We start from the raw sequence: 15,820 nt of genomic DNA, 5'->3' as shown, positions 1-15,820 counted from the left end.
AGCGCCTGACTTCCACTTCTGCTCCTTTCATAACTACGGTCGCTGTCGTGTTATTTTATACCTTCTTTCGGTGATCTACCATGTGGAATAGATGATAAAACCTACTAGTGTGTGTAGTAGGCCCCTACTGACTCACATCTATGGGGCTTATAGCGACTGATAACGCCTATTTAATAGCCTGACAACAGGCTCATCGGTCTGGTCTAATTCTAAATTAGTACTGTCGCTATTATACAAATATTTGTAATACAGTGTTTGTCAGGCTCGTTATTTGTCTGTGTGATCTGTTGTGGCTTTTTCAAAAGTTTAACATTATCTCTCCTTGTGTCAGAGAGAGAGAGGCCACCTGGATGAGGCGAGCCTGCAGATGGATATGACAAAGGGGAGATAAAGGTGAAGTGTTTCCAGCTGAGGATCAGTGTGTTGTGGTAAAAAAAAAAAAAAGTTGCTTGTTTGGATTCTGTACATACACATGTTTGCAACTGTGCTTTGGGGTTGACCTTGTTTTTCTTTTCTTGCTTTTTTTTTTCAAATCAGCTGCCTGCATCAGGTGTCAGGAGTTGACTGTTGGGATCCCATCAAAGGAAGGGTATAAATACAAGACACAAGGAGACAGACAGGGGCAATCCCACTGTCTGAAGCCACAGCTCCTTGTAACAGCTCCAAGCTGTGACAGACTCGAACATAGACAATATATGTAGTGTGGTGTGTACTGTAGGGCCTGTCTGCAGGGCTTCCCTTGTGCTCCCATGCGGAGAGGACCCCCCAGGGGAGCTGACGCCAGCTGAGACCGAAAAAAACAAGGTAAGAGCCCAGCTGACACGCATACATACAGGCTCAGCTGTTTGTCTCAGAGGAGAGTTCAGCATGTCAAGTACTCCGAGAGCCAGGATATGAAGGAGTACTGCCGTATTCAAGCCTCCCAGGGAGAAACTGAAAGATGGATAAGACGCTAGATAGCTGTGCAATGGTAAGATTGTTTGACTGCTTTATTGTAATGGAACCTAGATAGTATGGGAGGAGATGAAATAAGGGTTGTCGGTATCATTGATCTTACCTGTGCCATATCATAACACCACTTTTCTGTTTAAATATAACTCCCAAATTGAACAAATGTGTGTGTTTGGAACAATTCTTTATGATCTCTATTCAATATGATGGTTTCTTTTCCCTCCTGTTTGGTCAATATATATGTATTATGAAATAACTTTCCTGTATCTCCGATTTTTGTTTTTCTCCCCCGCATTCAAAATGCCATTTGGAGGCTCCCGGGGCTCCAATTCTCTCTCCAGCCAAGAAAATGACTAATATAAATGATTGACAGCCTTGCAGGGATAAGGTTGCCCATTTAGCAAACTCGCTGTGTCAAAGGGAAAAAAAAAAAAAATCACAATGGCTCCCTGAGCGATGAGATTGGAGATGAGAGAAATGAAGATTTTTTTGTGCCGTATCGATCCCCTCAATGCTTGTCTCATGCATTTTACACAAGATCTAAATGCCACTTATGGCATAATACAGCACTCTGGGTCGGGGCTCACTTCTCTCTGCTCAGTGGGATTTCAGGGTACTCGGTGTATGAATTCAACAGGAATCAAGTAAAGCTGTTAGAATGTGTCATGGGCTCAACGCTGAGAAGGCGCTGGGGATATCTGAGCATTTTAAACCTTTGAATCTGTTCTCTTTCACCCACGACCGTGTATCTCACGGACAGCTGAAATGATTTTCATACTTTTGTGATACATCAAACTAAGCTCTCCTCTCATCTACTCTCTTCTCTCCTCTACTCTCCTCTTTTCTCCTCTCTTGTCCTCTCCTTCCTATCTCCTCTCCTCTCCTCTCCTCTCCTCTCCTCTCCTCTCCTCTCCTCTCCTCTCCTCTCCTCTCCTCTTCTCACAAGGGTGGAATACACCTACTATCAAATGATGGACAATATGCAGGCCTTCAGCTGTTTTTTATGCTCTGTTGAGGAGGAGGGAGATTTCATTGACAATTTCTAATCAGAGAAATATGTTTCTGTTTTAAATGACTCTGATTATGTTGTATGTCTGGCTCAAGGTGATGATGCGACAGTCATCTGGTGTCTCTTTCCCTGCAATTGTTAAATAAAGGGATATTGAAAACCAAACCTCTCCTTCTCCTCTCCTTCTCCTCTCCAGAGTCTGAGGTCTAATTTGCATCATGGCGGAGGAGGAGAGCCTGGAGACAGATGGCCCCAGATCCTCCATGCCGGCTGAGCTCCACTATCCCCACTCCAAGTATGCTCAGTGGAAGTTTAAACTGTTTAGGCTGAAGTCCATGGAGAAGGCCCCTCTGCCCAGTGAGACGCAGCCTGAGGAAGGATCCTTGTTAGGGGTTTCACCTCCCGCAGCTCCAAATATAGAGTCAGATAATGGCGTGGGTCCAGGGAGTGTTATGAAACTGTGCCTAGGGGGAAAAAGCAGGGAAAATGTGGAAGGCCCTGGCCGGAGGGTAGATATGAAGCTGCAGGAAATGGACACCCACATGAGCCACCTCAGGTGATAACATGTCACTATATAAACTTTATTCTATTATATGCATTTCTTTCTAAGAATTTGATAACATTGTTTTTCCTCTATGAAGGTGCCTTTGCCGTCTCTGTGGAATGACCCTGAGGAAAGTCAAAGGGCCGTTGCACGATATTCACGGGGGTCTGGATGAGGTCAGCAAAGCTTCGCTGCGTAGAATGGGCTGCAAGTTCCCAAGCTGGCCAGAGGTCATCCTCAGAGTCTTCAAAGTGGACGTGACGGAGGACACGGAGTCTGTCCACCCTCTTTCCTTCTGCCATCGCTGCTGTCTGGTGGCCATACGAGGAGGGGGCGTCTGCAGCTTCACCCCAACAAAAGTCCCCGAGTGGAAACCCCACTCTTCCCCCTGCCACCTTTGTTCCCCGAAGAAACCTTCATTCCAGCGGACTGGGAGGAAGAAGAGGAAAGCCATTCCCAGAGCCCAGAGTCTGGCTAAAAGGAGCAGGTGGGACCACGGCGACAGCATTGCCGTTGGCGAGAGGAGGGTTCTGAGGCCGTTCGGAGACAACTATCACAGCCCTGTGCTCAGGGCGTGGAGGAAACCCAGCCGCCAGAGAGAGCAATGGGTGAGGAACATCACCCGCTGCCAGAAAGACCACCTGAATACCAAGCTGATCTCTGAGAAGCTTCCTATAGACTTCCTCTTTTGTTTCACCTGCCTGGTGTGTGACCACCTGCTCTCTGATCCAGTCCAGTCCCCCTGTGGGCACCTCTTCTGCCGCAGCTGTATCATAAAATACAACCACGTCCTGGGACCTCACTGCCCGGCCTGCAACTTGTCCTGCGCCCCCGACGATCTCACCCTGCCAGCCAAGACCTTCTTATCAGCCCTCCATTCTCTGCCTCTGCTCTGCCCCATAAGCAGCTGTGACAAGCAGGTACGGCTGGACTCATTTAAAGCTCATTGTCTGAGCCATGAGCTGAGTGAACAGGACCCAAAGTCATCAGAAGACCTGCTAACCAATAAAGGGGGGAGACCGCGTCAGCACCTGCTATCGCTGACCCGTCGCGCCCAGAAGCATCGGCTGAGGGATATGAAGACCCAGGTGAAGGCGTTCGCGGACAAAGAGGAAGGTGGCGACCTGAAGTCTGTGTGTCAGACTCTGTTTCTGCTCGCACTGAGGTCTGGGAACGAACACCGGCAGGCGGACGAGCTAGAGGCCACGATGCAAGGTAGGAGGCTATTCTGTTCAATCAACATATGGCTGAGAAAAAGCGACACAAACAAATGAAAATTATGATAGTGTTTGCTCATTAATATTTCCGCCTATCTCTGAGGAATACAGTCATCTCATAAATAACAATGAGTTGAAAAGTTCACTATTGAAGAGAGGGAAGAAAGTTCTGATTGAAAAGCATTTCATTATTGTCCATGTCTGTTTATTGAGCCACTGCCGTTGCACGCCCAACCTCCTCCCTGATCCTCTCCCACACTCACTCACTCACTCTCCTGCCTGCTTGTCCGTCAGTCTCACACTCCCTTTAATGCACAATAACAACTCTTGTGAAGGGGGCTGTTAGAATCAAAACAACATCAGCGGCTCTTGTATCTGCAAATTACACAGACAGCACCATCCTCCTCTCTGGGGAATAGAAGCCAGCTGGTGTCTGTTTTCATCTGCAGCCAATACATCACTTTTGCCAGCTTCACTGATTCACCCTCTGTCCCCTTATAACATTTGGAAATTAGGAAATATTGGATTTTGTAATCGCAGGCTTGTGGGCTTTTGACAATGATACATTCCCATTTGGGTGTTAAATTTGCGATTTTACTCTGTCTCGTAGTATAAATGACTCCAAATGCGGGATATCAAATGAGGAAACGTTAGATACTGCAGTTCTTTTCAAAGCTCTAGAAATGGGCTTCCACAGTTTGGTGTTAAATAATTCTCTTCATGTCTAAATCCTTTCCTCTCGCCTTTTTTTTTTTTTTTTTTACTTTGCCACTCTGAAACTTTCTCTCTTTTCCTTTTCTGTCTCTCTGCAGGCAGAGGCTTTGGGTTGCATCCTGCTGTGTGCTTGGCCATTCGGGTCAACACATTCCTGAGCTGCAGCCAGTATCACAAGATGTACCGGACTGTCAAAGCCACCAGCGGCCGCCAGATCTTCCAGCCCCTGCACACCCTGCGAGCCGCCGAGAAGGAGCTTCTCCCTGGCTTTCACCAGTTTGAATGGCAGCCAGCTCTCAAGAACGTGTCTACATCTTGCAGCGTTGGCATTATTAATGGGCTCTCTGGATGGGCTTCCTCGGTGGATGACATCCCGGCTGACACCATCACTCGGCGCTTTCGCTATGATGTGGCGCTGGTGTCGGCTTTAAAGGATCTGGAGGAGGACATCGTGGAGGGGCTGAGAGAGAGCGGGATGGAAGACAGCGCTTGCACCTCGGGCTTCAGTGTCATGATCAAGGAGTCCTGTGATGGCATGGGCGATGTCAGCGAGAAGCACGGCGGAGGACCAGCTCTTCCCGAGAAGGCTGTGCGCTTTTCTTTCACTGTTATGTCTGTCTCTGTCCTGGCAGACGAGGGGGAGGAAGAGGTTACCATCTTCACTGAGCCAAAGCCAAACTCAGAACTGTCCTGTAAGCCCCTCTGCCTGATGTTTGTGGATGAGTCAGACCACGAGACGCTCACAGCCGTCCTCGGGCCTGTTATCGCGGAGCGCCACGCCATGAAAGAGAGCAGGCTCATCCTGTCCTTGGGCGGATTGCCTTGCTCCTTCCGCTTCCACTTCAGAAGCACGGGATACGATGAGAAGATGGTGCGTGAGATGGAGGGCCTCGAGGCCTCGGGGTCCACCTACGTTTGCACGCTTTGTGACTCCACGCGGGCGCAGGCCTCTGAAAACATGGTGCTGCACTCCGTCACTCGCTGTCACGAGGAGAACCTAGATCGTTACGAGATATGGAGAACCAACCCCTTTTCTGAGTCTGTGGACGAGCTGCGGGACAGAGTCAAAGGGGTCTCCGCCAAGCCCTTCATGGAGACCCAGCCCACGATGGACGCGTTACACTGCGACATCGGCAACGCCACCGAGTTCTACAAAATCTTCCAGGACGAGATCGGGGAGGTGTACAAAAAGGTCAACCCCAGCCGGGAGGAGCGGCGCAGCTGGAGGGCAGCCCTAGATAAACAGCTGAGGAAGACGATGAAGCTGAGACCGGTGATGAGGATGAATGGGAACTACGCGCGCAAGCTAATGACCCAGGAGGCTGTGGAGGTGGTGTGCGAGCTGGTGCCCTCGGAGGAGAGGAGGGAGGCCCTGAGGGAGCTGATCAGGATCTACCTCCAGATGAAGCCCGTGTGGCGCGCCACCTGCCCCGCCAAGGAGTGCCCCGACCAGCTGTGCCGCTACAGCTTTAACTCCCAGCGCTTCGCCGACCTCCTCTCCTCTGCCTTCAAATACAGGTACAACGGCAAGATAACCAATTACCTGCACAAGACCCTGGCCCACGTGCCCGAGATCATAGAGAGAGACGGATCCATCGGAGCCTGGGCCAGCGAGGGGAACGAGTCGGCCAACAAGCTGTTCAGGCGCTTCCGTAAGATGAATGCTCGTCAGTCAAAGGCCTTTGAGCTGGAGGACGTTTTGAAGCATCACTGGCTCTACACCTCCAAGTATTTGCAGAAGTTTATGGAAGCTCACAAGAACTCTGCCAAAGCTCTGCAAGCTACCATTGATCCAGTAGAGAGCCAGGAGAATGAGGACTTGTCTCTGGAAGTTAACGACTTTTGATTTTTCTTTTAATGGGAACCTTAAGTATTAACATTTCATTGATTTCAAGATAGTTGTACAATATTTGAATTGCCTCGATCAATAATATGGACTTGTTTACAAATGTGCTATTTAGAATAACAGGGGAATGGAGCTTATGGACTTAAAGCCAAGATTTTTCATATTTTGTTGTGATTAAAGTATCTTTGAAAATTTAAACCAACATCATCCTTTATTGTTGGATTTTCAAAAAAAAAATAAAAAAATCCTTGTACTCGAACAGAGTAATTTTATGGAAAGAAATGTTCTCACACCACATTTTTAAATGCATGTTTTGCTTGTTTTGAATGTATTTGTACTCCCGTGTTGTATACAGTACATATACATTTGTCATGCTTTGTTACCTGTTAGTTACTACAGTGCAAAGATGAATATAGAGGTAACACACCGGTTTCTTTTCTCTCGTTCAGAGCAGGAAAGTTCTTTTTTTTTTATCTTCACCGTCTGTGAAATATGGCACAGTTTATTGTATTGCAAGGATGTGACACATTTATGAATTTATATAGAGGTGATATTTATGGAAACAGATGAAAGTGCTGTAAGTCATGGGGGGGAAATTGTGTTAAAAAGACCACATTTGTGGCCACTGTATTAATATATCATTTGAGCTGGAACAAAATGCAATCACAGAGACCCAAATGTTCTTTGTTTCATGAGTGCCCTCTGAAAAAGATTACTTTAGTGCTTTATCGTGGGATCCCTGAGGGGCAGAATAGATGCCAGGTCACTTTGAACCAATTTTTATCTCTTTTAGTTTTTCCACAGCGGAGGATAGATGATGCTTATTCGAATTCTTCACATAAAATAAAGCATATACTGACCTTTCTGTTGATATCATAAAAATACAGTATGGTCCATTACGGAGCCTAATACCCCATGGACTCTCCAGCAGCAGCCGGGGATTTTTCTTAAGTTCTGTATAAAACCTGGCTCTTTTTCCTCTGCTGATATTTCTTCATCGCCACGGCTGACAGAGGAGAGGGATGAGCGGGAGCTGGAGAGATCGCCATGTAAACGGATTTGTTGGCAACTTTATTTGTTTGATTGATTGATTATATTATCTTTTTTTCAGCCCCTCACCATTTTGAATTGTGACAGGCAATTTTGTTTTCCTATTTGATTGAATGTTTGATTTTATCTTACTGTCACAAGTTTAACCATGTGACAGCTGTGAAATATTCACATTTCATTCCATCGTTGTCATTTTTCCTACAATACCACCATGCTTCAGTGTGCAACTTGTCTCATATTTGTGTTTTTGTGCCATAATGAATTGCATTTCCAAAGTAATGGATGATGGATGAATCACGGGAATCCACTCGTTCACTTTTCACCATGTATTTCCTCATTTTGTGTTTCCATATTACACTAAATATCAGATGTTTACTGGCGGTTGCTGAAGACTTTCAGTGGTCATTTATTTTGCATATACTAGTACTGTATTACACTGAGGTTCCACTACTTTTCTACTGATATTTCTGCCGTATTTTCACTGAAGAAGACAACTTACCATCCTTGTGATTGGATTTTTTTGTCCTTGTTTCCTCCAATGAATAAATAAAGACAAAATCTAACTTGACCTTCTGATTTGTGTTTATTGACTTCATTGAATCCAGAATTCAGGTACATTTGAGCCTGGACGACAGCTCATAGCTGCTTATTTCCACTGCATACAAAATACAAAAGAATACAAAATGAACTGTCATACAGATAAGGAAAACACAAACTAGAAACACTACAGAGGGATATGCTAAAACAATAATATTTTCTGTCACATATAAAGGTTTTGAAAGCCCTTTAATGAGATAAATAAAACTATGAAGACATTTAGGTTCAGGTTGTTCATTCAAGTTGCCTTTTAATTCATTGCACATGTTACTGACTACAGATTAGGTTTTATGAATCAGTTATAATTTACTTAATTTAAAAACAATTTGGCGCTGGAATTCAATGTTAGAAAGCGTTAATTTAACCCCTTATTTTCACTGTGGTCCTTGATGGAATGTAAAATAACTTCAAACTCATATACAACTGATAAAAATGCCACCTAGAAACACTAATATATCAAGATTGTCTGTCACATAAAAAGTTTGAGCAAACACATTAGAAATAAACAGGTATGAAGACAGAATCGGAGGCTGTTTATTGTTTATTTCATTGAGTACAGATCAGCATATTGGGTATTTTTCATTCAGTAATCGTCATTTTAATAGCAGAAAGAACTGTAAAAAGAATTCAGCTCCATCTGGCCGGGGAAGAAAGTGTTAGGAAGTAAAACCTGTGGCACTTAATGGAACACAAAATTACAATGAACTATTATACAGCCTGCAACATTGCAGGCAGACTTGCTAAAATATTCCCTTTTATTTGTGAAACAATGTCACATTCTAATGCAAAATATACAGCTGTTAGACGGGGAAATATCAGGCTGCGATTTTATTGTTTACTTTCTTCACAAAATGTTTCACATTGAGCACAGATCAGCATATTTATTAACCAAATATAAACAAGAAACATCCTAAATATACCCGGCGTTCTTAACAGCGATGCATCATAAACTGGATTCAGTCGAAAAGCCTTCTGAAAAAGCTTTTCTTGGCGGGCGACATCTTCATTATTGGAGGAGTTTTTCTCTCCTTAACTTTCATGGGGGTGCGTTTCAGGGGCATGACCTCTCGAGGCGGGGTCATCTCCTGGTAGGGCAGGCCTCCGTGGTCCAGGCAGAAGTACCTTTTGCTGCCCTCTGAGAGCCTGAGCAGCAGGGTCTCCGACAGCTCCATGCACTGAGCGTGGACCCAGTGCCCCCCCTCCCCTCTGGAGCAGAAGATCATGGCTGGCCGGTGGAGCTCGGTGGAGTAATATGGCTCCCACTTGTTGGGGTCTACCTGGCAGCCGAGGCAGCATTTGATCCAGTAGCTTGTTTGCGATTCGTCCTCCTCATCCCCCTCGTCGTAATTCCCCCCTTCTCCATCGCTGCTGTCCTCCAGCTCATGTGGCTCACGGCCGAAGTAGAGCTCCTCGGAGTCTTCGAGGGGAGTGGAGTCTCCGTAATCTGTTGACTCCTGGCTGCAGCCCTGGCTTCCTTCTTTCTCTTTAGCTTCGCCGTCCGTCTGGAAGCTCACCTGATAGAAGTAATATGTATCTGCTTGGGACGGCCTTCCCTCAGTAGGTACGGCGAGCAAGACGTTTCCCTCCCCAACACTGCTGCCAAACCACGTGCGACTATGAGTGATGTCTGGGGTCCACTGAGGTGACTCTAAGGGCTCGAAGTGGATCCCTTTCTCATCGAGAATCACAGTGCTGCACTCTGTCCTCTTCTGAGAGTCTGACTGATACCCACCCAAGATGATATATCTGTGAGTGGGGCCCGTACGAGTGATTATGGCACTAGAGATGGATATGCTGGTTTCAAGAGTGTCACATGAAAGCAAGGGGCTGCCCTGCAGGAGCTCGACGCGCAGACGGATGAGTCGAGGGGGGCGGGAGTCGGAGGTGAGCGAGTGACCCCCGAGGAAGTAGATGCAGTCCTCTCTGGCGAGGGCCAAATGGAAAGACCATCCATCGCTGAGCTCTGGTAAAGTGTGAGCAGAGGAGCAGCCGAACTCCAAGTCAAACAGAAACACCTGAGGAGGACAGTCGACGACGCTGTTCCAGCTCTCCGTGGTCCGCTCTCCCACAGGCATGTAGGATCGACCCCCAAACAACACGCAAGCCGTCTTCCCTCGGCTTTGAACCATGCTCATCGTGTGGCCGTATCTGGCCCCTGGCACTTCCCCCACCAGCTCTTTCTCTTTGCAGCACAGGGTTAGTTTACGATTGCAGCCACGGCTATCCATGGTCAGCAGGTACAGGCTCGATGAGATCTCGTTGTTTGGGGTGCGGCCACCGTGGATGAGATAACTCTCTGGGAGCCCGTCGTAGGGGTCGAGGCGGCAAACGGCGGGGCACCGTAACGGAGGGAGGTAGCATGAATCATTGGAGAAAGAGATGGCCCTCAGCTTCATCTCACCGCATTTAAACCGAACGCCAAACACCCCTGTGGGGCAGGAGCGCTTTGGCCAACCCTTCTGGCCAAACAGGAGAACTTCACCATCCAGCTGCAGCAGAGAGAAGCCGGGCTGCAGGAGGCTGGCACAGTTCACTGGAGTTATTGGTTGCAGGGTCATTTTCCAGCAGGTGGCTGCGTCAAAAACAAACACAGAAACACAATAATATGTCAGTCAGCTGTTGATTGTTTTCATTCAGGGGGTTTAAATTTGACTTCCTGTTTATTACAGTAACACCTGGAGAATCATGATCTACGTACTCTAGACCCCAAACATGTATAAACAGGGGCTTGAAGTGACATTTTGGGGATGGAGAGCAAAAAAAACATGACACACCTACCAATACTAACAATGTTGTAGGTTAACTTACTTCTATTGTTACATGCTGTGTGCTGTATGTATGCGGCTGCTGCTATTGTGTGGCAACACAAAGTAACGCTGTTTTTTTTTATTCCTTAAGTCAAACATCAGCAACAATATATAACTACACACTCAAATAAATAAGGATAATGACCTCTGTACTTTATTATTATTTACAACCACAAATAAAACCGATACAGTATTTAAATTTTCTATCTTTAAAACAGAATTTTACAGGATGTACTTTAATGCAACATGAGACACAAACAAACACTTCCAAGAGCTGCTTCACTGAGTCAGTAAATTTCCGGGAATGCAACAGAACTCAGCATGATTTTCCTGGAAACTGGGTTACATTTCCTGGTGTCAGTACCATTATGAAATTATTGGACAATGGCACAGCGTGGACATTAGCTAATGTGGATTCTACCTTTGAAAGGAAGCAAAACAAAATGACTGAATTCATTTTCCGATTGAATGAATGATATAATATTTATTTTTATAGAGTTTCTTCTGAGTCAGGCTGTTGTGCCATCATTACGCCAACTGACTTGTATAACAATATAATGCCATTTCAATAGCTATAACAGCTATATAATACAGCTGTGGACAGTATGAGTCACTTCAACACAGACTATATTTACACTCAGCTGGATGGTTACATACTGTAGGCTCTAAAAGAGTAACGGTAGCACAATATTGGTTTAAAAAGCCAGAGAACTATCAGCTCTGAATCATAATTTTTAGTTTGCTTACCTTACGGCCGGGGCCAGGACGCCGTGCTTCAGCTCACTTTACTGTGAACCTCACAATCACAAAAACGAACCTGAAGGGCTCTTTATGCAGCAAAACTTTGACAAAGGCAGACGGCGAGAGAGTCTGTGAAGCTTCGTTGACTCACAAACACTTCCAGATCTCGAGGTTAACAGTCTGTGACTGCTGCTCCACTGGCAGGTGTGCTGCCTTGAATGCATTTAGTGTCTCACTTCAAAGATATCAGTTATACCAGAGACGTTACAACAGGCTCTTGTGTGTTGAACAATCCTGACCTGTATAATACCGTAAGAAAGAGGCAGGTTTTTCCTCAGTGGCTGAACAAATTTAAACATCAGATCTAAAACGCTGCTTTGCTCTGCTTTACCACATTTACATTAAATGAATAAATTGTGTTGTACACATCCAAAACTGGCTTCAATGAAGTGATACAGTAGATAAATAAATGATTGAAACTGATGTTCATAACAGTCCAGATAACAGCCATGCTGGGAAACATGACCTCATTGTGGTGGAAAATGCATGATGACAAAATGTTTTGAATCAGTCTGACATTATTAGTTTTCTCTTTAATGCCACAACAAGACACACCTCTGATGTGAGAGTTTGGAAGCAGACAATACAAATACTTAGAAAGCCACTGTGTGTGTGCTCTCCATTCTATAATGCCTATTAGACAAATTTAATTGTTATAGTTTGTTAGTTATTTCTGAAGAAAGAAACAATGACTCCTGAATGCAACACATTCACCACGCTCCTATTCAACCATTGTATCTTAATTATTGTATTAGCTGATGCAGATGCACAACGCCATTTAATTATATAAAGGTTTATCAATATGCGTCCAACATTAATTTGGAAATTAAACATCTGAAATTCCTTATTTAATTCTAATTTATGACCTGTAGCCAAACCGTTTTCTAAAAGCTGAAATTCTCAAATAATGAATTAGGAAAACATTTTATTCATTATTTTAATTTATTTATTCATTTTCTAGTTTAGGCTAAGGCTCCTAATTCACATCTTTCTAAAGCTGATTACAGGACATTCACATACTAATCAAACCTTTTATTTTTTTATAGTATATACTGACCCTTCATTGGTATTAAGAAAAATATGCCGAAGGCACCTAGAGGTTTTTATTCACTGCTTCATGAGAAAGAATGTGTTCTTTCAAACGTAGTAGTGCTTATTTGGTATCTGTATTTACTGTTCCGCAGCCTAGATTCACATTTTCAGCTTGGCTACTGTAGCGTTAATTAAAAGCTTTGTTTTTGTATGTGATGTGTCTCCCTTCCCCTCATTTTTCTTGTGCTTTTCCTTCAGATTAAGCCTTTTTTCCTCCTCCCTTTTTCCTCATGGTTTTACTTATTTTTGGCATCAAAAATTATCTGATCCTTTAAAAAACACTGTCAGACTGCTCTTATAGCTTGCTGAAAAATGCACATTTTAACAAACATGGCTATTAATTGCAGCCTGCCTTATACATAGACACTCCCTTCAGTGCTGAATGACATGCTGTACGTGGGTGAGTGTGAGTCATTAATACACACAGTCCACTGAACTTAATGCATTATCGTAATATGATGCTGTTTCACCAGGGGGACGGTAAAAGAAACATAATTTCTTCAGCAATGATGAACACATTCTGAATTTCCTTTTACAGATTTGACCTACTGTAGGTAACAGCAGAGCCCCCTATACGAGTGACACACACACACATGCCTAAACACCTAGAGAAAAAACTGAGCTGGAAGCAGCTGTCTACTCACTCATTAGCATAATGTTTTTGTGCACTGAGCGGCTGAGAGAAAACTTGAGGAGTGTGCAAAACAAAAGGCAGAAACCACAAGTGCCTGGAAGACCGTTACAGCTTGAAAACACAAAACAGCAGAGCACCTGTGTGTCTAAACTGATGCTTACAGGGCTGAGTGGAGGAGAAAAGAATTTACTAGAGAGGATATAACGCCTGAATTCAGATGTCAGTGAGATATGCAGAGTGTTTTTTCCCTCTCTTTATTTTTTAGAACTGTTCAATCCGTATGAATTCAGCCTTGGAAAAATAAACTTCTCTAGTCACCTCAAGGCATCCGCACAAAGCTCTGCTGCCTGCCATGTAGCCGCAGTTGGGATGGTGCAGAGCCTGAGTAGGAGGCACAGCAGTGCGTGGGAGACCCCGGGCCATGCAAGGATCTGTACATAATTGATAGAACAAAGTAATTAGAATCTATGGTAGCACCTGTTTCTGTCCCCTGTAATGTATCACTGCCTGACTGTTGCTACCCTGAAGCGGGGTTTTGATGGATGGCGCGGTGACAGCTCTGATGTTCTGACGATCATTGTGCAGTGGTGTTTATCACTATTTAATAGTTACGGTAATTGCTCCCCTTGTGGTGATTGGTGCTGAGTGCTGGTGGGGGCAGCTCCACCTCACTCTGGTTGATTTTGCTGCGGTACTGTGGTTATCATCTGGTAATAGGGTGACCAGATCCCAACAAAACCAAATGTGGGACAAAGAGTATGTTTGTGTGGGACACGTTGCAAAGGCTGATAGGTAATTTACAATTTTGATATAATGTCTATCTAACTTAAATAATAAACATTTCTATTCTGCCCCTTATCTTGTAACATCTCTATGCTTTGCCCGAATGCATCCATAGATCGGCACATCTCTTTTGAGCCGCATGTTTCTTGTGAGACTCACATGAACAGTGTTGAACTGTGTGTGAAATTGATAAATAACAAATTTCACAAAAAACTTATAAAATGTATAAATAGATACTTATAAGTACTTTCACAGTCTTTGTTGTAACTGCTCTTCCTTTACTTTGTGGTAGTTTCCGTCATATTCCGCCTAAATTGGCATAGCTTGTGACTTTGCGGTGACTCGCAATTGAGCATAGTGTAGCAAAGACGGCGACAAGTTAACCTGCACTTGACCCACATGTGCGCAGTTTCACAGCAAACACAGCCCCGTGATAACGGCCTTCCCTGCTTTCTTCCCAGCCATTGGATAAAAGCCAGATTTAAAAAAAGTGTCTGTCCTGCAGTGGTTTGACTTTTGAAAACTACAGCCAATGAAAATGTGGGACATTGTCTCAATATGTGGGACGTGGGACAAGGGATAAAAATGCTGTGCAGTCCCTCATAAAGTGGGACACCTGGTCACCCTATCTGGTAATACCCAACACGTTCTCACTCCCAATTCGTCAAATGCGGCAGCTTGGTCAGTGGCTCTTCGCTTCAAACTATGAAGCTCTATAGGTACCCCTCCAGCGACGTGTCAATATCTGCTTGTTACATGCATACTCAAACATAAAAATTAATTCAAAATAAACTTCAGTTTTCACAGGAAACAATTTGGTTAGGTGTAGGCAACAAAAGTTCTTGGTTAGGTTTAGGAAAAGATCGTGGTTTGGGTTAAAATAAGTAACCCTCACGATTTTCCCTGGACTTGCTCTCTCCCGGTTTCCTACCCGGGGTCACAATTCTCCCGTATTTCTCCAAATTTATGGCCAATTTTCACACTTAACCTGTTTCTGACACTGAACAGCGTGTATAAGCCTTACTGTTTCCACCCGGACGACAATAGAGCTACACCAAATGTCATTTCCTGGCGGAAGAGAGCAGTCTTTGCTCGCGACACAGCGCAGTTTAAAGCTGCGCTCGCCGCTGGGTTCAGCGCACATCACAGCGTGCAGCGAAGTTGGGCTTTGCGCAAGCCTTTAGAAATAATGAGTTTCAGAGCTCAGTGGTGCCATTATCACGTTGTGTTTTAAAGGGTCTTCAGTGAGTGAGAGAAGGAGAGAACTAAGAGAAATAAATACTCAAGCAGGGGCAAAAAATGAAAAAAAACTGATGATGACATTTTAAGTTTAACATAAAGATTCTGTTGCAGTGTACTTATTATTTTGTTATTTTCAATGTTTTAAAGTCACCAGAATGCAGGAAACAAAGTCTCTGAAACTCAAACAAAAACAAAACAAACAAAACCACTGTAAATGAGATTCTCTGCTGCAGCAGTCCTGCTGCGGATATTAACTTTTGGACAGCAAGGGGGAATAGTTTCACCGTCTCTTCGAGCAGTGTGCTGTCTGAGAGGTCAAAGGTCGCTTGGAAAATACAGGAAGTGAATAATCTCTATTTCCCTGAGCTGGCTGGCTGTTGCCGACGGTGAGAAGATTAATGAATATTCACATGTTGTTCAAGGATTATTTAGCACACTGCAGCAATTTGTTGGTTCAGTGTTATCTGATGTTACTCATAAATCCACATTTTGTGTAATTGTTGAGTCTAGGATTGCCGGTGCGGGCGGATTGA

General features: G+C 44.5%; 2 protein-coding genes across 3 annotated transcripts; one reads left to right on the top strand and one right to left on the bottom strand.

Annotated features, from left to right (window-relative positions):
• The first annotated feature begins 614 nt into the window (after nucleotides 1-614).
• Nucleotides 615-7,899, top strand: rag1 (recombination activating 1). Of its 2 annotated transcripts, none has more exons than XM_074632291.1 (4): nucleotides 615-804; nucleotides 2,157-2,516; nucleotides 2,602-3,719; nucleotides 4,534-7,899. In XM_074632291.1, exons 2-4 carry the CDS (start codon nucleotides 2,179-2,181, stop codon nucleotides 6,279-6,281), a joined length of 3,204 nt encoding a protein of 1,067 aa, XP_074488392.1. In that variant the 5' UTR covers nucleotides 615-804; nucleotides 2,157-2,178; the 3' UTR covers nucleotides 6,282-7,899. The 2 variants fall into 2 exon arrangements, with proteins under 2 accessions (XP_074488392.1, XP_074488393.1); XM_074632292.1 differs by lacking the exon at nucleotides 615-804 and adding an exon at nucleotides 830-970.
• Nucleotides 7,900-8,443: 544 nt separating this feature from the next.
• Nucleotides 8,444-11,623, bottom strand: rag2 (recombination activating gene 2). Its single transcript, XM_074632290.1, has 2 exons — nucleotides 11,483-11,623; nucleotides 8,444-10,500 (listed from the first exon to the last, which is right to left on the bottom strand). The coding sequence occupies exon 2, from the start codon at nucleotides 10,484-10,486 to the stop codon at nucleotides 8,885-8,887; it is 1,602 nt and encodes a 533-aa protein (XP_074488391.1). The 5' UTR covers nucleotides 10,487-10,500; nucleotides 11,483-11,623; the 3' UTR covers nucleotides 8,444-8,884.
• Nucleotides 11,624-15,820: the final 4,197 nt, after the last annotated feature.

This window comes from Sebastes fasciatus, chromosome 4 (assembly GCF_043250625.1).
Source record: "Sebastes fasciatus isolate fSebFas1 chromosome 4, fSebFas1.pri, whole genome shotgun sequence".
Lineage (NCBI taxonomy): Eukaryota > Metazoa > Chordata > Actinopteri > Perciformes > Sebastidae > Sebastes > Sebastes fasciatus.
The sequence above is the reverse complement of the archived record's forward strand: the minus strand, read 5'-3'. Positions and strand labels throughout refer to the sequence as shown.